General features: G+C 40.2%; 1 protein-coding gene across 1 annotated transcript; it reads left to right on the forward strand.

Annotated features, from left to right (window-relative positions):
- Nucleotides 1-3,806: 3,806 nt before the first annotated feature.
- On the forward strand, nt 3,807-16,967 carry LOC124149726 (mannan endo-1,4-beta-mannosidase-like). The gene is made up of 11 exons (XM_046521476.2): nt 3,807-3,894; nt 4,207-4,258; nt 5,381-5,515; nt 5,653-5,748; nt 6,156-6,413; nt 6,934-7,119; nt 12,239-12,444; nt 12,870-13,090; nt 14,632-14,785; nt 15,772-15,843; nt 16,636-16,967. Exons 1-11 carry the CDS (start codon nt 3,823-3,825, stop codon nt 16,885-16,887), a joined length of 1,704 nt encoding a protein of 567 aa, XP_046377432.1. The 5' UTR covers nt 3,807-3,822; the 3' UTR covers nt 16,888-16,967.
- The last annotated feature ends 8,336 nt before the right edge of the window (nt 16,968-25,303 follow it).

The raw sequence follows: 25,303 nt of genomic DNA on the forward strand, positions 1-25,303 counted from the left end.
TATCTGTGTTTGAAAATATACACTCATTTTTTTCACAGTGAAAGTAGGAAGCTCACAATCGTGTGTAAATGATATGCCGTTATGAGGCCTTCGTTTTTTCGAGCTAAACATGCCTGAGTTATCCCCCTTAGATTATGACGTAATTGGTGCCATTTCAACTGGGTCCCTGTCTATTCTCAACGCAAAAGATATCAAGTACCAGTTTGCGGTAAAACAACATGGCCTACGACACACTCCGGCGCAGTGGTGACTCAGCATAACACTATGCTAGCTGGCATCTGAGACGCAAGAATCACACACCTGTACTTACACAACGTGAAGCGGCTCTAACAAAGCATGATGACGTCATAATGTTTATCAATTGGCACCAATGACGTCATATTGCAAGGGGCATAAGCCATGGTGTTCTGGTTGTGAAAATAGAACACATGGTAAATGTGAAAAATATAAATCGTTTTAATGCGTAAAATATGTTAATTAATTGTGATATTTTTATATTTTTGTCTATGCCATTTCGAGGTTAACATTTTTAATGTGGAAAAAGTACAAGAAAAATAGGTTCATTTCCGTGTGAACTTGCCTTTTAAATTACTTGGTGTCGTCGCCGGAGTGTGTAAATACATTATGACGTCACAGTTGTAATTTATGACGTCATATTATATGTCATTGTCAGTTACACTGAAGAGCTGTCATGAGACAGCGAAAGTACTATGTCTCAAACTGATATAAAGAAGATGATGGACTAACGTGGACTTTATTATTTTATTATATATAATATATATATATATATATATATATATAGTAATAATTAAATAAGTGGAGTAAGATTGGACACAGTTTTAATTGGCTAGCGCTTTCAACTCGTACCACGTACGCGTCTCATGAGGCAATACCTGAATAACGGACATGTGGCACGAGTTTAGATCTTTACTGTGCTGTTATATAATATATATATATATTTCCTTTTTCTTTCTAGACCGCCTCCGTGTTCTAGAGGTAGAGCGTCCGCCCGGAGATCGGAAGGTCCGGGGTTCGATCCCCGGCCGCGTCATACCAAAAGACGTTCAAATATGGTACTTGTTGCCCTGTCTTGCGCTCGGCATTAAGGGGCTTAAAGGGCAAGTTCACACGGAAATGAACCAATTTTTCTTGTACTTTTTCCACATTAAAAGTGTTAACATAGAAGTGTCATAGACAAAAATATAAAAACATCATATTTAATTAACATATTTTTTGCATTAAAACGATTTATATTTTTCACATTTACCAAGTGTTCTATTTCCATAACAAAAACACCATGGCTTATGCCCCTTGCAATATGACGTCATTGGTGCCAATTGATAAACATTATGACGTCATCATGCTTTGTTAGAGCCGCTTCACGTTGTGTAGGTACAGTTTTGTGATTCTAGCGTCTCAGATGCCAGCCAGAATTGTGTTATGCTGAGTCACCACTGCGCCGGAGTGTGTCGTAGACCATGTTGTTTTACCGCAAACTGGTCCTTGATATCTTTTGCGTTGAGAATAGACAGGGACCCAGTTGAATTGGCACCAATTACGTCATAATCTAAGGGGGATAACTCAGGCCTATTTCGCTCGTAAAACGAAGGCCTCATAACGACATATCATTTTAACACTATTGTGAGCTTCCTACTTTCACTGTGAAAAAAAATGAGCGTATATTTTCAAACACAGATACTAACTAATTCTAAAATTGCGTTTTGTTTAGAAAAAGAAAGAAAGTGATTTTTGCGCGTACACTTCCCCTTTAAACAAGGACTGGTCGGCTCGGAGTCAGTACACTGTGTCTGAGTGGGGTTTTCATGTTAAACTGCGGCATGGTATCTCAGTGGGCTAGCACTATAAATCGCCATCAGTCCAGACTAGTACAAGCAGACACACACACACGCACGCACACACACACACACACACACACACACACACACACACACACACACACGTGCATGCACGTCGCTATATAAGTGCAATCATCATGGACTCGACGTTCAACCCAATTTCACCTCACCTCACCTCTTTTTCTTTCTAAACTTCCGTATATAAGCATTGAGAGGAGTGCTGTCAACGGGAGATTGACGGCCGTGATCGCGTTACATTCGTTTCCTTTTAGCAACTTGTTCTTCGAATGTAGATGTTTAACGAAGGCGAAGTTCTGTCTACATACAATACTACGTTTGTCTCGATATGAGTATGTATGTTTGTTAATGTGCCCAACCACAATAAAACATATATGATTTGGTCGCAAAACAATCGATAGTGCAACCGTGAAATGGAACCATGCCAGTTACACCCATATCGACAAGGAACAGAGGTCACAAACGGAAGGTAAGTAATGTTGTTTCAGTAAATCATTAACTTTACATTTGCTTGGTTTACTGATTACACAGTTCTAAACATTAACCGTAGATATTTGTTCTCGTCTTTGGAGTAAATACCCTCAACATTCTGAGAAGTCGATTACGCAGCACAATCGGCAAGCGTATTAGTCACATGGCCATCTCTCGGAGACTACACCCTTTGGCATCCGATGTTATGTTCCAAGCAGGAAGCGAATCCTCTTCTTAACAAAGCACAACGAAGGAAGCGATTTTTCTGGTCAAGGCAACACAGACATTTTCTGGTGCAGGATTGGAACAAGGTTCTGTTCTCAGACGAATCGATCTTCAGATGTTTCAGTAACCGTAGGACATTCTATTTCTGCCCAGTGCAAGCAGGTGCTGAATGAACGGATTCGATGTGTGGAAGATAACAGATTGGGGTCAGAATGAAAGTAAGGCGTTTCTCCCATGAAAGATGCTGCCATTACTGTCCACAGACTACTGTAAAACACCCACTCCAGATTCACGTTTGGGGGATGATGTTCAGGAATTCTGAAGAAAGTGCCGGGTACCCTGAATAGAAATAAATATCAGCAAGTTATCATCAACGATATCAAACAGCATAGGTCTCGTTTAGTTTTCCCAGGTAAAGATTTCACTTTCCAGCAAGATAATGCTTACGCTCATAACTCACGTTCAACTCGTAGATGTTTGGAGCAGGATGCGCTCACCTTTTAGCGAACACCTGGTATTACCACTGTTTGATAGTGATTCATAACACATGTTACTGATATAGTCGGAATCGTATAATGGACTCTTACGGTTTCTTATGATTATGGAAATGGTTTTTGTGGGTCTTATATAATTGACCATATTGTATGATATGGTGTTTGTACAGCAAACTCAATAAAAAAAACCTGCTTGGAATTCAGAATGAAGAATATTACTGCTTCTTATTGTATCAATGTTCCAATTATCGCTGAAGGCTCGGGGCGTTTGTTAATTCGGGATGAATGTTTCATAATTCAACAGGAAGATTATAATAAAAAAATGATATTAATATGTACATTTGAAAAGCGCTAATTCCATGCAACGGTCATAGGGCACAATGCTTTTGTAAATACACCCACGGAAAGAGTATAGTAATTGAGTGGGTGTTATTTTACAGCAATCATCCCGCCATTTTACTAATAGTATCCTGGTACTATTGAAGGATGCATCTCAGCACAGCAAATGACTGCACCTTTGGCAGACTGAAACACCATCTCATAGTCAGTATGTTGTTAAATGTAGAACTAGGCATCAAACAGGACCGGCATAGTTTTTTTTGAGAAATTGGTTGTTAAATTTGATTTCAAAGTAGACACAATTTATGGACAACAACTTCTGTATTTGCTGTAAATGCCTTATACCGTTATCAAGCAAGGAATTAAGGGTAACCTGATAAAAAGACATTCTATTTCTGCCCAGTGCAGGAAGGTGTTGAATGGACGGACTCAATGTGTGGAAGATAACAGACTGGGCACAATCAACGCTGACGTTCTACGTGGAAGCAATGGTGAGGCTAGTTTTCAACCATTTCCTAAATGTGTCGCACATTGGCTTACGTTTTTTATATTATACTGGCCAAATGACCAAACGGGTAGATTGGTAAATATAACTTCCACCTCAGAGAACAATCAATCACGATTATCTGCCGAAAAATAATATGACTGGATCACTGAAAAAGAGTGATGACTGTCGGTTTTCGCGAAAAGGGTGAGCATGTCCTGCTATATCTTATAGCTACATTTGTACTTAGAAGGAAGAAACATAATGCATTTATTTGGCTGTGGAATGTTTGTTCAAAATTTCGCATTGTTTTTTTCAGATGGTGTCAATCATCACACTGTGCATTGCTTTGCTGTATCATGTGGCAGCAGGTAGGTTTGATTTCACGCTATGGTTTCAGGGAATAAATGTAATGTTTATCAATCGCTTTTCTTGAAACCTAATCATCTGCCCAGCATTCCTGCATAAAGGTGAAAGGAGGATAAGGGTCCCTTTTGGGCACAAGGGATATACATTATTAAATGATTGAAGAATACTTTTACACATCATAATGTAAATGATATGGTGTGTCCATACATGAATGAAAATGAGACTTTGGGACCTATGATAATTATAAGAGAATAGCTAAGGCTAAATGGGTGTCAAGGTGGCTAAATGGCTGATTAGAGGTTTTCAGGAAACATTTCTTTCTAAACTAATTAGCTAATTAGGAGCAAGTTTTTGACCAACGTCTATTTGGAAATTGATTTAAACACAGTGCAAACATATGTCAAATCAATTCATAACGGACTTTCTCATAGATAGATTGTCTGTTCACTTACTTCAGTCATACTTGTGTATTTGATCATGGCTAAAGTCCAAAACGTTTGTACGAATTTCTAAGAGAAAAATCTTGCTGTCAGCCATTTGTACATGCCTCATATTTTCATACATGCATACAACTTTAAATTCGAACATTTCCAGTGGATGAAAAAAGGGTGTTTATCCTACCTCCTCCTTAAAGCACAGCGCTTGTCTGCAAGGACAACAGACATAATTTGAAATATAATAAGCAAAAGCTGTGAAGATTTGAATCGTTTCAAGGTTGTTTGAACTGTTATGTTGGTATTGGAGCCAGGGCTAACGGAACGTTTTCCCATTCTATTACCCTATGCACAGTAAACATATGTTTTTGTTGGTTATTGTTTGACCTCGTTCCATGTAGTATGGAAGTTAAGATCGTATTAGTGCCAAGGACGTTTTGTGAAATGGGACAAAGCTAATAAATGAAGAATCGGTATTGAAAAAAACCTGTTTCCAGTTTGACATCTGGCTTAGACATATCCGGCTTAAATACTATCTCACTAGTGTAGTCCAAATGTGGTTGTTTTCATTACCACACACACCATTATAAGAGTAGCGATTAGCCTCATTGACTCCAGCCCGGAACTGCTTGCTCTTTAATGTTTGTCTATCATGCTGCACTCCTATCGCATTATCAAATTGCATTTCAGAGCATCTTGAAATGATTGAAAAGCCGGTGAGCTTCTCGGACGCCGAGAAGGAATGTGTTGCCAAAGGTGGCCATCTAGCGTCTATACATGACCGAAACCACAACGACAGGTTGAAAGACACATGCAGAGGTTCCGGTAAGTCACACATGATCGTAGATATATAAATGAGTGATTCAGTGAATGTTCATTTGCAGACCTTCTTCATATATTGCTGAGTGCAGCGTTAAAACCAAACCAACAAACAAATCCATACTTCGCCATATATATGCCAGGTTCTCCGCACAACTGTTGGATTGGTCTGAAGCATGACGGACAAACCTGGCAGTGGACCGATGGCACCATGGTGGACTACACATTCTGGCATGGCGGTAACCAATTTACCCTTCATACAGTTATACGATAAACACGAATAACTCGTTGCATGGAGCACATCGGGTCCGTCGTGTCTGTTAACATTGATTGTTCCTGTTCCATAACCTGATGTAATTCTGGAAAATATGAGTCGATTTTAACATCTTTTTAACAGTATTGCATTTAAATTACAGCGTGTTACCTAAATAAAGGAAAGCCTGAAGTCATGAAGGGTGTTTACCACTTTGGTCAAATTCACGCGTACGGTCATGGCGTTAAGAAACATGAGATACCAAGAATCATAATAATAATAATTCTGGCACACCAAAAGACACAGCTCTGTAGACACGACCGTGACACTCGTGTGCCCTGGAGACTTTCTTCACTGTTAGAGAGACTAAAAAAACTTTTCTCTTAATTTCAGGCAGCCCCACCACTGAGACCGGAACGGTGTGTGGCGCCCTCCTCCGTCAATACACCGACGTTGGCGAGTGGATATCAGAGAAATGTGATGCTCCCGAGACCCACGCAGTGGCAATCTGTTCGACTGGTGGATCCCAGAACCCCAACACAGGACGCCCGAACACAGGACATACCAACCAACCAGTCATGTCACAACCAGCTGTGACGTCACAACCCGTCACCATGGCAGTAACTGATTTAGGGACAGCTCCCGCTCGAAGTACGTGATATACCCAAATAGTGAAACCTCTTAAGCCGGAATTTTAATTAATAGTTTCTGTTGAGTAATGTCTTTTTGATTAATGTAGACATTCCCAATAGTATTTGTCCCAGGTGGATATGTTACATGTAATTTATATTAATTTTTAAAGGAATGAGTGAGTTTGGTTTGACGCTTCTTTGAACACAATTCAGTTATATCAAAGCATGTCAGTTTGATGTGAGAGGAAAGGCCGAAGTGATGAAGGTCGAGAATGAAGATGATGCTGACAAACCTTGAAAGAAAATCAAGGCTAATCTGAGATTCGAACCCGATTATAGTCTTTTGGCACGCTCTGGAATCACAGACGACTGGGCCAAACGTGTTCCCTGTAATATTTCAGATTAAGTGAGTCATGGTTATTTTTGAGGTGATATCAAGATGGCATTGTCACAATTTACATTACTTATTTTAGCAAAGATAACTACACGCGTTTAACATGATCCTATAGTGTAGATTTATTCTTCACAATGTATTCCAGAGGGAACACGGTTGACTGTGAAGGGGACTCACTTTGAACAGAACGGCAAGAAGGTTTTTCTATCCGGAGTTAACCAGGCCTGGATAGCCTACGGCTACGATTTCGGAGACAATAACTACGAATACAGACACTTAGAATTTGAAAAGTACCTGAAGTTGGTTTCTCAAAACGGCGGCAATTCTATACGTATGTATCCCAGAGTGTACACTTAGGGAATATTTAACATTTTTGGTTATATTTTAGTTTTGAGCAGCTGGAATTGGTTAGATGTGACAATATTGGGATGAGTACGTATTATGGTTCCGCATAATTTGGAACAAAGTCGCATACACAATTTATTTCGAAAGATTTATTGACGGGAACATTTTATAGGAAACCGACAGTGTCGGAATTGACTGAACATTTTCAAAAACAACAACAAATGTGTCTGTGATCACAAAGGACACAATTCTATGACAGCACTGAGGCCCTGTCACCAGCCGATCACGCAATCTGCTAAATGGTTGTTACGTTAGAAAGTATGACAAAAATTCTTCTTGCTAACATCCAGGTTTATCAAATTTGGTATGAGTCCACAAACTTCCCGGAATAAGATATTTTTTGGTATTACATTTAAAATAACAACTGATTTACAAAAGAGATAATTATTAATGGTTGTGGTTTAATCTTCTTCTCATCAACTGATGTTTTCTGTCTCGCGATCACGTAATGCATTGATAACTATTTAGTTGGATAACGTCTAAATTGATGGCAAAGCAATAGGGAAGATCTATCTATCCCTCAAGGGAACGGGCTTCCAGGCCGACACCTATATTACTAACTGTTGCAGGTAGTACTTCGGGGAAGACACCTATATGATTAACTGTTGCAGGTAGTACTTTGAGGCAGACACCTATATTACTAACTGTTTCAGGTAGTACTTCGGGGAAGACACCTATATGATTAACTGTTGCAGGTAGTACTTCGGGGAAGACACCTATATGATTAACTGTTGCAGGTAGTACTTTGAAGCAGACACCTATATGATTAACTGTTGCAGGTAGTACTTTGAGGCAGACACCTATATGATTAACTGTTGCAGGTAGTACTTTGAGGCAGACACCTATATGATGAACGGTCGCAGCTTGTACTGCGAGGCAGACACTTATATGGTTAACTGTTGTAGGTAGTGAGTTGGACACCTATATGCTTAACAAATAAAGTTAGTCTTGCAAGGCAGACACCTACATGATAAACAGTTGCTGGTTTTTGTGCGAGGTAGACAAATATATGATTAACTGTTGGAGGTTGTACTGGGAGGCAGATACCTATATGATGAACGGTTCCAGGTAGTACTTTGAGGCAGACACCTATGTTACTAACTGTTTCAGGTAGTACTTCGGGGAAGACACCTATATGATTAACTGTTGCAGGTAGTACTTTGAGGCAGACACCTATATTACTAACTGTTTCAGGTAGTACTTCGGGGAAGACACCTATATGATTAACTGTTGCAGGTAATACTTCGGGGAAGACACCTATATGATTAACTGTTGCAGGTAGTACTTTGAGGCAGACACCTATATGATTAACTGTTGCAGGTAGTACTTTGAGGCAGACACCTATATGATTAACTGTTGCAGGTAGTACTTTGAGGCAGACACCTATATGATGAACGGTCGCAGCTTGTACTGCGAGGCAGACACTTCTATGATTAACTGTTGTAGGTAGTGAGTTGGACACCTATATGATTAACAAATACAGTTAGTCTTGCAAGGCAGACACCTACATGATAAACAGTTGCTGGTTTTTGTGCGAGGTAGACAAATATATGATTAACTGTTGGAGGTTGTACTGGGAGGCAGATACCTATATGATTAACTGTTGGTGTCTGTACTGCGAGGCAGATACCTATATGATAAACGGTTGCAGGTTGTACTATGGGGCAGACGTCTATGTGATTACCTGCTGCAGGTTGTGCTGCGAGGCAGACACCTCTATCATGAACGGTTGAAGGTTGTACTGTGAGGCAGACACCTCTATGAATAACTGTTGCAGTTAGTACTTTGAGGCAGACACTTATATGATGAACGGTTGTAGGTTGTACTGCGAGGCTGACACCTATAGGATGAACGGTTGCAGGTTTTACTGTGAGGCAAACAGCTATATGATCAACAGTTGCAAGTAGTGCTGCAAGGCAGACACCTTTATGATTAGAAGTTGCAGGTTGCACTTCGAGGCAGACACCTATATGATTACCTGTTGCAGGTAGTGCTACAAGGCAGACACCTATATGATTTACCGTTGTAGGTAGTACTGTGAGGCAGACAACTACGTGATAAACAGTTGCAGGTTGTACTTTGAGGCAGACAGGTATATGATCAACAGTTGCAGGTAGTGCTGCGAGGCAGACACCGATATGATTAATTGTTACGAGTTGTAGTGCGAGGCAGACCCATGATGAACGGCTGTAGGTTGTACTGTGGGGATGACACCTATATGATTAACTGTTACAGGTAGGACTTTGAGGAAGACACCTATATGATGAACGGTCGCTGCTTGTACTGCGAGGCAGACACTTATGTGATTAACTGTTGCAGGTAGTACTGTGAGTTAGACACCTCTGTGATAAACAAATACAGTTAGTGCTGCGAGGCAGACATCAATGTGGTTAACATTAGCAGGTTGTGCTGCAATGCAGACACCTCTATGATTTACCCTTGCAGGTAGTACTGCGAGACAGCCACTTATACGATGAACAGTTGCAGGTTGTACTGTGAGGCAGACACCTCTATGATTTACGCTTGCAGGTAGAACTGTGAGGCAGACACTTATACGATGAACAGTTGCAGGTTGTACTGTGAGGCAGACACCTCTATGATTAACACTTGCAGGTGTACTGCGAGGCAGAAAACTATGTGATTAACTTTTGGAGGTTGTAATGCGAGGCAGATACCTATATGATTATTGTTGCAAGTAGTGCTACAAGGCATACACCTCTATGATTTACCGTTGTAGGTAGTACTGTGAGGCAGACACCTACATGATAAACAGTTGCAGGTAGTACTTTGAGGAAGACACCTATATGATGAACGGTCGCAAGCTTGTACTGCGAGGCAGACACTTATATGGTTAACTGTTGCAGGTAGTACTGTGAGTTAGACACCTATATGATTAACAAATACAGTTAGTCCTGCAAGGCAGTCACCAACATGATTAACAGTTGCTGGTTTTTGTGCGAGGTAGACAAATATATGTTTAACTGTTGGAGGTTGTACTGCGAGGCAGATACCTATATGATTAACTGTTGGTGTCTGTACTGCGAGGCAGATACCTATATGATAAACTGTTGAAGGTTGTACTGCGAGGCAGACACCTATATGATTAACAGTTGCGGGTAGTACTTCGAGGCAGGCACCTACAGGATGAAGTGATGCAGTTAGTGCTGTGAGGGAAACACCTATATGATTAGCACTTGTGGATGGTACTGCGAGGCAGACCCCTATATAATTAACTGTTGCAGCTGGTACTGCGAGAGAGACACATATATGGCTAACATTTGCAGGTATTAATGCAAGGCAGACACCAATATGAGGAATTACTGCAGGTTGAACTTCGAGACGGACACCTATATGATGAACATATACAGATTATACTGGGAGGCAGACACCTATATGATTAACAGTTGCAGGTAGTACTGCGAGGCAGACACCTATATGACTTACTGTTGAAGGTTGTGCCGCGAGGCAGACACCTATATGATTAACAGTTGCATGTAGTAGTGCGAGGGAGACACCTATATGATGATCAGATACATGTATTGCTGCGAAACAGACCCATATATGATTAACAGTTGCAGGTAGTACTGCGAAGCAGACCCCTTTATGGTTAGCTTTGCAGGTAGTACTGTGAGGCAGACACCTATATGACTTACTGTTGCAGGTTGTGCTGCGAGGCAGACACCTATATGATTAACAGTTGCGGGTAGTATGATGAAGTGATGCAGTTAGTGCTGTGAGACAAACTGCTATATGATTAGCACTTGCGGGTGGTACTGCGAGGCAAACACATATATGATGAACAGATACAGGTTGTGCTGCGAGGCAGACATCTATATGATTAACAGTTGTATGTAGTAGTGCGAGGGGGACACTTTTATGACTTACTGTTGCAGGTTGTGCTACTGTTGCATCTATATGGTTAACAGTTGTATGTAGTAGTGCGAGGGGGACACCTATATGATGATCAGATACATGTAGTACTGCGAGGCAGACACCTGTATGATTAACAAATGCATAGAGTACTGCGAAGCAGACAACTTAATGGTTAACTGTTCCAGGTAGTAGCGCGAGGCAGACACCTACATGATGAAGTAATGCAGTTAATACTGTGAGGCAAACAGCTATATGATTAACAGTTGCAGGTTGTACTGCGAGGCAGACCCTTATATGCTTAACTGCTGCAGCTGGTACTGCGAGACAGACACCTATATGATTAACAGGTGAAGGTTGTACTGCGAGCAGACACCTGTATGATTAACAGTTGCGGGTAGTACAGCGAGGCAGACTAAATGATGAAGTGCTGTAGTTAGTGTTGCGGGGCAAACAGCTATATGATTAACAGTTGCAGGTTGTACTGCGAGGCAGACCCCTATATGCTTAAATGTATCAGCTGGTACTGCGAGACAGACACCTGTATGATTAACAGGTGAAGGTTGTACTGCGAGGCAGACACCTATATCTTTAACAGGTGCGGGTAGTACTGCGAGGCAGACAACTATATGATGAAGTGTTGCAGGTTGTCCTTGTGGGGAGAAATCTATATGATTAACTGTTGCAGGTTTTACTGCAAGACAGACCCCTTTTACAGGTGCGGTTAGTGCTTCGAGGCAGACACTTATTTGATGACGTGAAGCAGTTAGTGTTTGTCAATAGTCGAGACCAGTGAACTAACGTTTAACTATATTTCATTGCAAATTTATATTGTGAGTGAGTTATCCGTCAACAGATCAGCATTCTTCCTAGGATTGTTGCAGCAATCACCTAATATGTGAACACCTCTTTTCCTGTCACGTGTACAAACATATGACGTCTTTGAGAGGCATTTTGAAGTTGGAGTACTTAATACGGATAAGACAACCTCAGTCCAGGGGAACAAAATGAAAGTACTTACAACCAACCTTAAAGACTTCAAAATCAAACATCTCCAAGAAGCAGGCCACATCAAAAGGCCGCAGCCATCAAGCAACCGTGATCAACTCCAGCATGCAAACAACTCATAAACACCTCTTTTTATATCGCATGTACATACATATATCTTCCTCTAGGTGTGTGGGTACATATCGAGGGAGCTGTCACTCCCCATTTTGACGCATCTGGCATGGTCGTGAGCCTGGATCAAAAGGGCACCTTTATCAACGACATCAAGAAGTACCTGCGGAAGGCCCTGGAGTACAACATCCTCATCTTCTTCTGCCTGTGGAACGGGGCCCTAGCACAGAACGACCACTTCAAGCTGGACGGGCTAATCAAAGTATTTCTTTATCTTGGGCCCAGATACACATGCACATTATTTCGTCTTTCACTCAATCTAAAAGATCTTGTTATGAACAAATAGTGAATGGAATGGATAAAAGTGTCAGACATTTATGATATAATAAATAAATTCACCTTTCAGCAAAACCGCTCAAAGACAGGTATTTTTGCAATAAGGTGCAACATGTCTGAAAGAGAAAATTCGCATGTCATATTAAAATATGTACACTCTTACACTCTTCAAAAAAAAAACCGCACAAATAGTATGTAGTTCATTGAACATGACTACTAAATCAATCCGGTATATAAATTGGATACATGTTATTGGAAAATGTTGGTGGCCTGATATTCGACGAATGGCACCCCACACCACCACCACTATTCAATGGTTGATCCCTGGTCTACAATATGCCTCACTTTCAGGACGAGGCAAAGTTGCAGTCGTACATAGATAATGCCTTGATCCCGTGGGTGAAGGCAGTGAAAGACGAACCCGCTATGGGGGGCTGGGACATCATCAACGAGATGGAGGGAGAAATCAAGCCCAACCTGGCCAACGCAGAACCATGTTTTGATACAAAATTCCTGCTTAACTCTGGGGCAGGTTGGGCGGGCAACAAGTATACGGCAGAGGAGTTTCTGAAGTACGTGTACTAGAACACACTTGCACAAGGTGATAGGAACAAAGCTACGACTACTGTGAAATACTGTTAACGTTTTCACGTTGTAGTCGTGTTAGGGCAATGACCGCGTAGTGAAAAATGACCCAGGACCTAATTTCACAAATCAGTCTCGGAAATATCGTAATTTCAATAGCACAACGATCGCTTTGTGAATCGAGTCAATAGTTTGTGGACGACTGACTTGCCAGTGCATGGGTCTGTGACGGTTGCCAAAGGTGGGCCTGGACACGCTCATCTTTTTGAGAACACCTGGCATCACTATTTGATAGTTATTAATAAACACATGTTGATGATGTCGTCGGACTCCAACAATGGACTCTGCTTTTAGTGGAGATTTCTTACGATCATGGGATGTTTTTTGTCGCTTTTATTATCAAGACAGAAGACTGTTCCACACACTGTAACCACCGCGGATTTCCACTTTGTTTAAAGAGGTTAACTTATTTACACGGCCAGGTGCTCTCTTCCAGTCTCGGTTTGTTTGTTGTTTAACGCCGCAATATTCCAGCTATATGACGGATGTGTGTACATAATTGAGTCTGGACCAGTCAATCCAGTGGTTGACATCATGAGTATTGCTCTAACTCGCTCTATCCCGTTGATCGCCTCTTACTACGAGCTTGGGTTGCTGAAGACCAATTCTAACCCGGATCTTCACGGGTCCAGACGTTGCAATCAGTGTGAAACTGATAAAATGACATAGTGGTGATAGGGTATCCACTAACTCCTCTATTGATATACGGCAAAATAGATTTTGAATAAACTGAATCAGCCTTGCTAGGACTGCCAATTAGTGATAGAATTAGCCACCAGTTATCTATGCTGGTCGTAAGAGGCGGCTGAATGGTTCGATCGCTCAGGATCGGTGACTTGGTTAATGCATGTCATTGCAACCCGATCGCGACGGTGTTGATAAACGTTGCACATAATATCCCCCATTGGATTGTCTACTTTCTTTCGTCAGGCGTTGCTCATGGTTTGTCTGATCCAGGCTCAGTCTTGTACAGGCCGTCCTCATGTAGCTAGAACATTGCTGACTGCGGTGTTAAACAACAAACAATAATGTGCATGACACTAACATCATGCGCATGTCGATTGTGCAAGATATATGAGTATAGATAAACTGTGATTCCGTAGCATTTGATTGGCTTATTTAATAAATTTGATTTCCGTTTCTGATGCCGTAAACCGAGAAACAAGTCCACGCCCACTAGTCCCACTGACTTGTTTCCTGGTTGACTGTATATATAATGGACGTGTCTGAGCATATCTCTGATTTATCGCACTATACTAAAAGTGTTTTTGTGGTCATGATTAATTAAGCAGTATATGAAGTTATTATTACTGAGGTATTTATTTATAAGAATTGACTTCAATATGTTTTTTGCGTTTATGGATTTATGAAAGTGAAAAAGGTGTGCTCACTTCGCGTGTGAAAAAGAGTGTAAAATTTGAAGTTAATTCCTCATCAAGTCCAAACAGTTCACCTTCTTGTTTTGCAGATTCATAAACTGGCAGGTAGATGCTATCAGACAGGTTGATCCCCAGGCGCTCGTCACGGCTGGGTCTTGGGAAGCGAGGGACAATGTTGACAAATGGGCAGGCTTCAATCTGTACAAAGACGAGTGCCTTGTGAAGGCTGGGAGCAAAAAGATGGTAATTTCCGGAATACGTATAAACGCTAAGTTATACCTCACTTTCGGTCAAGACGCCCAGACGGTCACATCCTGTCAGACTCGTGTCAGACTGATATTAATACTACAGTACGCGACTATATATTGACGTGATATATGCACGTGATATATGTGTTGGATTTGCTGGTTTTCCAGCACATTGTTGGGGACGATGTCGTTCACACTTTTCTGTGACAACGACAGGTGTATCGGTCAATACTCCTACGCGTTAAACAAAGAAAACCATGGCAACCAGACCGGAAGCGGGGTACAAATAAAGTACTCCTATAAGTACACTCAGTACAACAACGCCGCTCGAGCCGCGTGTCCTTCGATGCCTGGTCCGTCGGTTCCTGGGCGTTCAGTGGGGAGGATAAAGTGACGAATACGCACACAATTAAATCCATACACGAGTGTGCGTTTCGAGAACTTGAGTATTTGACTGTAGCAGACAGACGACTCGTGACAGTACTGTATCGGGATAAAAAGGAACAGTTGTGAAAACAGGATGACTCAGCTTCACCCAACCTTTTGTTCTCAACTGTACCCTTATACACGTCTCCCTATAATGTACGGTCAGTCGTCCTCCATCATTTAATAAAAGGATGAAAGTTAATATCGCCTTAGCGCTCAGATCGCTTCATAGGACGGGGCCCTGACGTCTTTCACCAGTTCAAGGTGACGCGAGGTGACGTGTTTTACTTAAATTTGTTACACAAAACCAGCCATTATATCCCGGCGGCGTGTAAATAAACAAATATCATCAAGGGCAAATCTATGGTCGATAGGATGCGAAACGATCAACGTCGTCAGGGTACGATAACACAGAAACGCCTTTTTTGCAGTGTCTAAAGAACCGCATGGGATAACCCGGAAGTTATATTGAGAGTAGGCTTATGAAAAAAACAATAGCATTTAGTACAACACTGAACTCTTAGTTGCATATTTACAACTCTGTTGTGGTTTCAGGGCACGCTGACATTCTATTCGAGTCATACGTACTCCTGGCAAGGGAAATATAGCGAGTTCTCCCCCTTCAAGGTCAGTCCTGTTGACACTGAAACTGTCATTTCATCCTTTATTTATCAAACGTTCACAGTCCAGATGTACATGCCTGTACCCGGAAACACAGGGCATCACTAAGGTAATTATATGTTGCTCGAATTTACACCTAGAACATTGGTGAACAGATGTGATGTTAGTATTTCCGAATCACACTTATGGGGCCAAGTCATTGACAAAAGCACGGGTGACGCGGTCGGCAAAGGTTGAACAGTGGTCTGAGGTCGCTTTGTAGATTATTGCATACTTTAGTCGTTACGGGATCCACTGATTATGGGTTCGAATCCCGTCTTAGTCCTGATAACTATCCTTGATTTGTCAGACGTTCTGCTAGGTGTCACCAAAGTCGTGAACCTGTGTCACATTGGGATTTCTTTCCACTAATTGAAATGACGTGTAGCGATACAACAAAAGCATGGTCCAGACCGGGCTCAACCAACCGACCCTTTATACGATAGTAAGATATTTTAAACCTAGTGCATATGTCCTGAAATGGACATGGACATATATTTATGCATATTATTAATATTGATATTCGGCGGGGCAGTTTTTTGTTACATCATGACACAGTGGGCTGTTACACAAAGTTAGGTTAACACTAATACCATTGCAGCAAGTCCCATAATTTAACAAAGACTTACGATAGTCGTAGCGTTAAGATGACTGTGTTGATCATGACACTGATAAATGCAATTTAGATCAGCAATGGTGTACACAGATATGTACCCGAGATTGACAGAAGGTCAAATTAGAATAGTACGCTTCTTTCAGCACGTCTTCGCCGACTACGGGCTTAAGAAGCCGTTGGTGGTAGCCGAGTTCAACCAGGTATCAGGGGCAGGGATGGACATCGTTGACCAGTTCAAACACCTGTACACAAGTGGTTACGCTGGTGGATGGACCTGGCACGCAAAAGCTGACGGCAGCAACACTGACTCAACGGCCACTCAGATGCGGGGACTCCTTTCACTGAAGGGCAAGGACGACCTGACGAGCGGAGGCATGATTCCGCTTACGCTGTGATCAGTCAGTGTCGAATCTAACAGTGCAGGATTATATGCAATAGGTTAAAGGCAGTTTAAGAAATAAACATTGGCATATTTCTTTTGCATTATGTCTTTCTTAATGAGAACAACTAAATTATTGTACAAAATAAATAATGATGTTTTTAACGTTCTTAAACAGTTTAAATTCTGTCACATCTAAAATATCAAATAAGTGTATGTGACAACGATTTAAATAGCTATTGTACATCTTTACGTGAACGACCTCTGGTGTATTAATTCCATCAAATGGCAAAGGAAGTGGATCTAAACCAAACAAAACAGTGATTGATAGAAAGAACATACGACTATCGAGATTACAGGTTCCACGGATGACGCACTCATGTAAGGCGCCGCGATGCGCCTATGGAGAGTAACGTCCCTTAGGCGTGACAGAAACCTATGGTTGTGTGTTCGAATCCCAGTTCGCCCTGATTATGTTTTAAGTTTTGTCAGCACCATAGCCGTGTTTGTGGGTTTCACCAAAGTGGTAAACGTCTAAGAAATTAATCGCATCAGGCTTTCCTCTCAAATCAAGGCGATACGATATGACATAACTGATATACTGTAAAAAACGGCGTCGAATTAAACTCACTAATTCATTCAACAATATTACAGATAATAATGTAGGCTCCTTATCCAAATACAGTTGCGAAGTAGTCATCGATCTTATTTGTTAATCTTGAACCTTTCTTCTAGAGTAACGAGTAACGAGCAATATGCTATAACAATAGACAATGTTGATACTAGTAGATTGTGTAAGGTATAACCTTACCATCGGTGTACATGTCTAATAGCATCATATTGCAAACATGGGGTACTTGGGAAGCAGGACACGTTTACCCTTTTCGAGAACACCTGGTGTCATCACTGATTGTCAGTGATCTATTCACATCGTTTTCATGACTATATATGTAAAAGTCATGCCATCAGCGGACCTAGTCGTCTAAAGCGTTGAAATATCGCTGTGCACTAGTTGTGCCTCTTGGTCACACCAATAACCTATGATCGTGAGTACGAACCCTCTTTCCCCCCGATTATGTTTCTAGGTTTGTCAGCATCAAACCTATGCTCACGGATGTCACTAAATGGATACACGTTTGACACCAGCATCATTCCGCGCTTTCCTCTCGCATCAAAAGACACATATATATACCTGGAATACTGTTCAAAGCGGTGTAAAACCCAACTCTCTCACTCACTCACTCAGCATCACTCCGCGCTTTCCTCTCGCATCAAGATGACACATTTATACCTGGAATACTGTTGAAAGCGGTGTAAAACCCAACTATCTCACTTACTCACTCAGCATCACTCCGCGCTTTCATCTCGCATCAAGATGACACATTTATACCTGGAATACTGTTGAAAAGCGGTGTAAAACCCAACTCTCTCACTTACTCAGCATTACTCCGCGCTTTCCTCTCGCATCAAGATGACACATATATACTTGGAATACTGATCAAAGCGGTGTTAAACCCAACTCTCTCACTAACTCATGTCATGTACTTTGTGTCTTCCATACAAATATCCAACACTATTATCTCCGTTCTTTATGCAGTCAAAAAAATAACCCGGAGGTGTTTGCCTTAAATCTGTCTTCAAACGAGAACATGCACAGGCCCGATTCTGGTGAAGTGAAAATATCGGACTGAAGCCTGCCCCGTCACTGATGTTCGAGACCCCTGACGATCCGGGGCAGAATAGGTCTCAGCAACCCATGCTTGCCGTAAAAGGCAAGTATGCTTGTCGTAAGAGGCGACTAACAATATCGGGTGGTCAGGCTCGCTGACTTGGTTGATGCATGTCATCGATCACAACTGCTTGGATCGAGGCTCATGATATTAATCATTGGATTGTCTGGTCCAGACTCAATTATTTACAGACCGCCGCCATATAGCTGGAATATTGCTGAGTGCGGCGTTAAACAAGAAATCAATAAACAAACCAACCACTGATAATAGTCATCGGAAACTTGACAGCCTCACCGCTGGACACATTGTACCGTCCGGTTTGTGCCGCTGCGAGCGGGATACACCGGCTTTCATACAACCTGTCTTTTCTGAGCACCGTGGCATCTACACCCAAAAGGGAGAACCATCACAAATCATTTAGATTAGGCGGTCAAAGTACGTAAGGGGTTCACATTTCACGACCTTCTGCTGAGGTATCGTTTCATTGTCAAGGATTCGAATGAGATTCCACAGCCGCTTTACGCTCTGCCATAAACTTCAAAATGTTTATCCTGGGAATAGGCATGCACTTTCTTGTTCACTTGGTTACATGTTTTTGAATACTGAACTTGCATTCTTCCATGGATTTCGAAATTATTTAACATTATTTACCTTACTATTTAACATTTTAAAACCCCATGCTCCAAATTAATATTATCATTTAAAGTGAGTTTATCAAACTATTGTCATTAGTACAGTAGTCCCTAACGTTGAGGTGTGCTTACTTATTTGTCCTATCAAGCTAGTGTGATTGGTACTGAAGGTTATAACGTTAAGCTGTGTTTATTCATATGTCCTTCAGTCAGAAGTACAATAGTTCCTAACGTTAAGGTGTACTTACTTACTTACTTACTTACTTACTTACTTGGATGAATGAATGAATGAATGAATGAATGAATGAATGATTGAATGAATGAATGAATGAATGAATCTTTATTTCCTCCAGATTTGAATCCGAAGATTTCACATGGGCAAATACGTTATTTACAATACATCAATGAAATTACTTGACTATATACAATGAAATCATTTTATACACTGCTATGAAGAAATAATTTACAATTTACATTTTGAGAGCAGTAAGGTATCTAGTAGATATACATGGTATACATAAGGTGTTGCTTTAAATTCCATATGAAGTGGCAGAAAGACATTATGATGCTTTGCCAAGTATCGTTATCAAGTTTTTTAGTCAAGTCATGGACATCTGCACCGAGAAAGAATGAAAGCATATCATCATCGTCAAGCATATCTATTTTCACATATACATCTACATCAAGTTCACCAATCAGGCATGAGAAGAAATTATTTCTGTCAGGAATAAACATTTCACAGTGCAAAATAATATGGCAACCATAGTCATAGCAATGGTTATTACAATGGTTACATTCTTTCGACAATTTTTCTCTTGATCCGACATTAATACAAAGTTGCAGGGGTTGTCTTAAATGTGGATTGAGATACATTACATTATCAAAATCATGCATTTGTAACCGTTTATTAGTTTTATGGTATCGTGAAAGATCTGGTCTCTGTGCTAGTCTCTCTCTCCAGATGTACTGTACATTCTCTGATAGACGTCTGATAAAAGAGCTCGCCAAGCCGATTTAGTTGGGAATGGACTGCTATCAGTATATTCCTTTATATAGTTATCTAAATGGTATTTTTTTAGCAGTATATAGAAGGATGTTGCATATGCTTACTGGGCGGCTAATATTGACAATAGCGTTGGTAGCAATGTGAGCACAAAATAGATCTTTTGTTACCGAGTTACAATCGTTATTGCAGAGCCTTCCTAAAAATTGTGGTCTACATTTATCAATGTAGCCATTCATTTACCACATTCCTAAGTTAGAAATAGACAAATCGGTTGGATTTATTTTACAAACTCCTTGTATATGACCAGCCAAGTAACGTTGTGTACATTCAATCATTTCAAGTTCTTTACCGTATAAGGCTGGTAACAATTCACATCCATAAAAGCTTGTAGATAAAATCATTCTTTTCCACATATTGAAACATTCAACTGGGTGGAGGTCGGAATCTTTGAGGCCGAGTGATCGTAGTGAATTAACACATTTTCACATGTCATGATTCTTTCTGTACAGGATAAATTACTGTTTATGATTATTCCGCCATATTTGACGGAGTCGGAGGTGTCAATTGTTGCATCGCCAAACTTGTAGGTTACTTTATTATGACGCTGGCGTGTTTTGCAGAATACAAGTGATTTACTCTTGGAGGCATTATAGGTGAGTCTCCATTTGTTGGAATATAAACGAACTGAGTCAAGAGAAGACTGCAAGCCCCTTGGGGTTGTAGACAAGAGCGTTGTGTCATCGGCCAATAACAAACAGGGTATATAGATGCCATAAACGGAGAGGCCATCGTTTGCTTTCCTTAGTTCACATATAAGGTCATTTATGAAAACGAGAAAGAACCATGCTGACATAACTCGACCTTGCCCAACACCTTGTTTAACGGGAAACTCATCAGATCCTTTTCCGGTTTAGGATATAAAAGCACAGCTGTCTGTATAGCTATGGAAAAGTAGGTTCCCTAATTTACCCTACACACCAAGGTCATGTAATTTATCAAATAGACCGTCGTGCCAAATACGATCGAAAGTTTTTTCATTATCTAAAAATGCAGCAAACACTTGTGATTCTCTTTCTAGGTAAAAATTAACACATTCTAAAACGGTGAATACATACATGATTGCTCCATGTTCCTTTCTGAAACCAAATTGTAAAGCATCGGGGAATGATTGGAGATTACTGGGTGTATATTTTTCTGTTCTACTTAAAATTATTTTCTCTAGGAGTTTAGATAGACACGATGTAAGAGTTATGCACCTGTAGTTACGTGGATCATGTTTGTCGTTTTTGCATTTATAAATAGGTTATTATCATACCTTTTCTGAAGGCACATGGATAATACTGGGATGCAAGTATTTGATTAAATATGTGTTTGAGGGTTACTACAAGCATCTCTCCTCCAAATATCATGTGTTCATTTGTGATACCATCAGGTCCTGGAAATTTGTTTCTTTTAAGGTTGTGTATATGTGATCTGGGACTTGGATTTCTGTATACAGGATATCGTCTAGTGGATCATGATTTATGACGATTTTGTTCCATAATATAATGACATTTTGATTCAATGGTGAGTTTAAAGTTTTCGTCAAAATCATCAGACTGGTGAGGTTTTGCCAAGTCTGAATAATAGTAACCCAACAGTTTACATATATCAGCTGAAGAAACATCACTACGTCCAGTGTAAACTAATTTATCTATAACTGGACTCTTGCGTCTCAACTTACGAACATGTTTATAGAATGTATTTACATCGGCTTCACATGTCTTTTCTAGTTCTGTACTTATTTCTTTGCGCTGTTTACGTTTTGATTTTTGGTGTAAACGTCTAAATTCCCTTTTTGCATTTTCATAGGATTTGTATAATCTAGTGTTTCATCCCCGTGGTCTATTATCAGCTATCCATTCTCGTCTGGCCACCCTTATTTCAAAGTGGGATTGATTTAACCTATCATTTTTTTCCAATAGGGCTTCAAATGTGATGCAGTTACTAAAGTTCTATTGGATGAGGGCATAGTCAATAAGTGATGTATTAACATTGTCTTTACTTCTGTACGTATACCCGGGACCTGTGTTGCATAGGTTATGAGTTACACTAACTAGGTGCCTATGATCTATTACCTTTTGGAGTAGCTTATCACGAGGAGACATGTTTAATCTGTGGATATCAGAATTTAAATCACCTAATATGACAGTGTCACCTTTGGCACTTAAAGTAGCATAAATGTCAATGAGTTCATCTAATGCGTTAACATACACTTAATGTAATGTAATGTTAGTTGAGGGAAGACGGCAACATATGACGAAGACATCATTATAACCCTTAGCATTAATAGTAGCAGCTATAAAGAAATGTAGTATGTAGCGACTTAGCACTCCACATGGATGTATCATAACATAGAAAAGCCGTGCCACCAGAGCCTCTAGCAGAAAGTAATTGTGAATTGCATGAATAGGTAATAACTGAAAAACCAGACAAGTCATTAAATCTATACTCACAATCCGGCGAAAGCCAGTGTTCCTGAATAGCCAGTATGTCCACTGAGTTTGGAATTACAAGATTTATACCACGTGTACCATATAACAGACCATGTACATTCCATGTAAGAAGACTAAGAGTCATAATTGCAGACACAAGGGACATGATCGAGTGAGACACTGGTTTCAGCACAAATGCATGTTTTCTACTGACGTCGTTGGTTGTTATCACTGTACTGACAGTGCTTTTCATAGATCCTGAAGCGCGGAATGTAGCCACGACATTGTATATGTTCAGGCCAGAACTTTTTGTCCTTATTGCTATTATCATTAGTACAGTAGTTCCGAACGTTAAGGTGCACTTACTTATCTGTCCTTCTATCAAGCTATTATCATTAGTACAGTACTTCTTAACGTTAAGGTGTGCTTACTTATCTGTCCTATTAAGCTATTTTCATTAGTACAGTTGTTCAGAATGTCAGGGTGCACTAACTTATCTGTCCTATTAAGCTACTGTCAGTAGTACAGTAGTTCCTAGCATTAAGGTGTAATTACTTATCTGTTCTTCTATAAAGCTATTATCATTAGTACAGTCGTCCTAACGTTAAGATGTACTTAGTTATCTGTCCTATTAATCTATTATCATTTGTACAGTAGTTCCTAACGTTTAGGTGCACTTACTTATTTGCCCTTCTGTCAAGCTATTGTGATTTGTACATTAGTTCCTGACATAAAGATGTACTTACTTATCTGTCCTTCTATCAAGCTATTGCCAGTTGTACAGTAGTTCCTAACGTTTAGGTGCACTTACTTATTTGCCCTTCTGTCAAGCTATTGTGATTTGTACATTAGTTCCTGACATAAAGATGTACTTACTTATCTGTCCTTCTATCAAGCTATTGCCAGTTGTACAGTAGTTCCTAACGTTTAGGTGCACTTACTTATTTGCCCTTCTGTCAAGCTATTGTGATTTGTACATTAGTTCCTGACATAAAGATGTACTTACTTATCTGTCCTTTTATCAAGCTATTATCATTAGTACAGTAGTTCCGAACGTTAAGGTGTACTTACTTATATGTCCTATTAAGCTATTATCATTAGTACAGTAGTTCTAAACGTTAAGGTGTACTTACTTATCTGTCCTTCTATCAAGTTATTATCATTAGTACAGTCGTTCCTAACATTAAGGGGGTCGATCGAGTAGCCTAGTGGTTAAAGCGTTCGCTCGTCACGCCGAAGACCCGGGTTCGATTCCCGACATGGGTACAATGTGTGAAGCCCATTTCTGGTGTCCCCCGCCGTGATATTGCTGGAATTTTACTAAAGCGGCGTAAAACCATACTCAATCACTCACCTAACATAAAGGTGTACTTACTTATCTGTTCTTCTATCATGCTGTTATCATTAGTACAGTAGTTCCTAACTTAAGATGTACTGAGTTATCTGTCCTTTTATCAACCTATTGTCATTAGTACCGTAGTTTCGAACGTTTAGGTGTACTTACTTATCTGTTCTCCTTTCAAGCTATTATCATTAGTACAGTACTTCTTAACGTTACGGTGTACTTACTTATCTGTCCTTTCAAGCTATTATCATTAGTACATTAGTTCCTAACGTTAAGATGTACTTACTTATCTGTCCTATTAATCTATTATAATTTGTACAGTAGTTCCTAACGTTAAGGTGTACTTACTTATCTGTTCTTCTATCATGCTGTTATCATTAGTACAGTAGTTCCTAACTTAAGATGTACTGAGTTATCTGTCCTTTTATCAACCTATTGTCATTAGTACCGTAGTTTCGAACGTTTAGGTGTACTTACTTATCTGTTCTCCTTTCAAGCTATTATCATTAGTACAGTACTTCTTAACGTTACGGTGTACTTACTTATCTGTCCTTTCAAGCTATTATCATTAGTACATTAGTTCCTAACGTTAAGGTGTACTTACTTATCTGTCCTTCTGTCAAGCTAGTATCATTAGTACAGTGGTCATTATCGAACCATGGTTTGTCCGTTGGGCGAATAGTTACACACTTAAAGGGGTATATAGTCGTGCATGTATTTTTTTAGTTGGGAGTGGAATTTGTCACACATTTCATTAACGTCCAGACATTCTTTAAAAAACTCGTTCCAATTTTTATTCTTAATTTGTATATTCATTTTTGCAAGATTAGCTTGTTTGTAGAGCCATACGTTTCTTCTATATGACTTTTTTATATTAAGATATACATTAATAGACACGAAAACTCCCCTGTGATCCGATACATCGGAACTAAAATCTAGTACACCGGATAAGGAACAATTACAATCATTACTTACTAAAATAGGGTCAATAAGTTTAGCCGAATGTTGTAATTCGTGTTGCTTCATTTATAATACTGCGTAAGTTCTTGCGTGTTATTATGTCACGTAAATGGTGGATATTCGTATTGAAAAGATCTTCATTTAGGTCACCAACAAGGACGATATCATGGGAAACATCAAGTGCAGTTTCTATCATGTGCTCAAGAACAGTCCAATATGCGGTAGGGGTGTTGGGTGCGCGATAGGTGACACAAAGCAGAAAACTGTGCTGGGGTGAATAAACTT

The sequence above is a fragment of the Haliotis rufescens genome, unplaced genomic scaffold (genome assembly GCF_023055435.1).
Source record: "Haliotis rufescens isolate VD_foot unplaced genomic scaffold, xgHalRufe1.0.p SCAF_3, whole genome shotgun sequence".
Classification (NCBI taxonomy): Eukaryota; Metazoa; Mollusca; class Gastropoda; order Lepetellida; family Haliotidae; genus Haliotis; species Haliotis rufescens.

What these genes read in the sequence shown, in the direction of transcription:
- LOC124149726 (XM_046521476.2), top strand. Translation starts at nt 3,823, where the DNA reads ATGGACGGACTCAATGTGTGGAAGATAACAGACTGGGCACAATCAACG. An exon ending in AGCTGGACGGGCTAATCAAA is followed by an intron (nt 12,445 to 12,869) that starts GTATTTCTTTAT and finishes CCTCACTTTCAG; the next exon opens with GACGAGGCAAAGTTGCAGTC. An exon ending in GCGAGTTCTCCCCCTTCAAG is followed by an intron (nt 15,844 to 16,635) that starts GTCAGTCCTGTT and finishes CGCTTCTTTCAG; the next exon opens with CACGTCTTCGCCGACTACGG.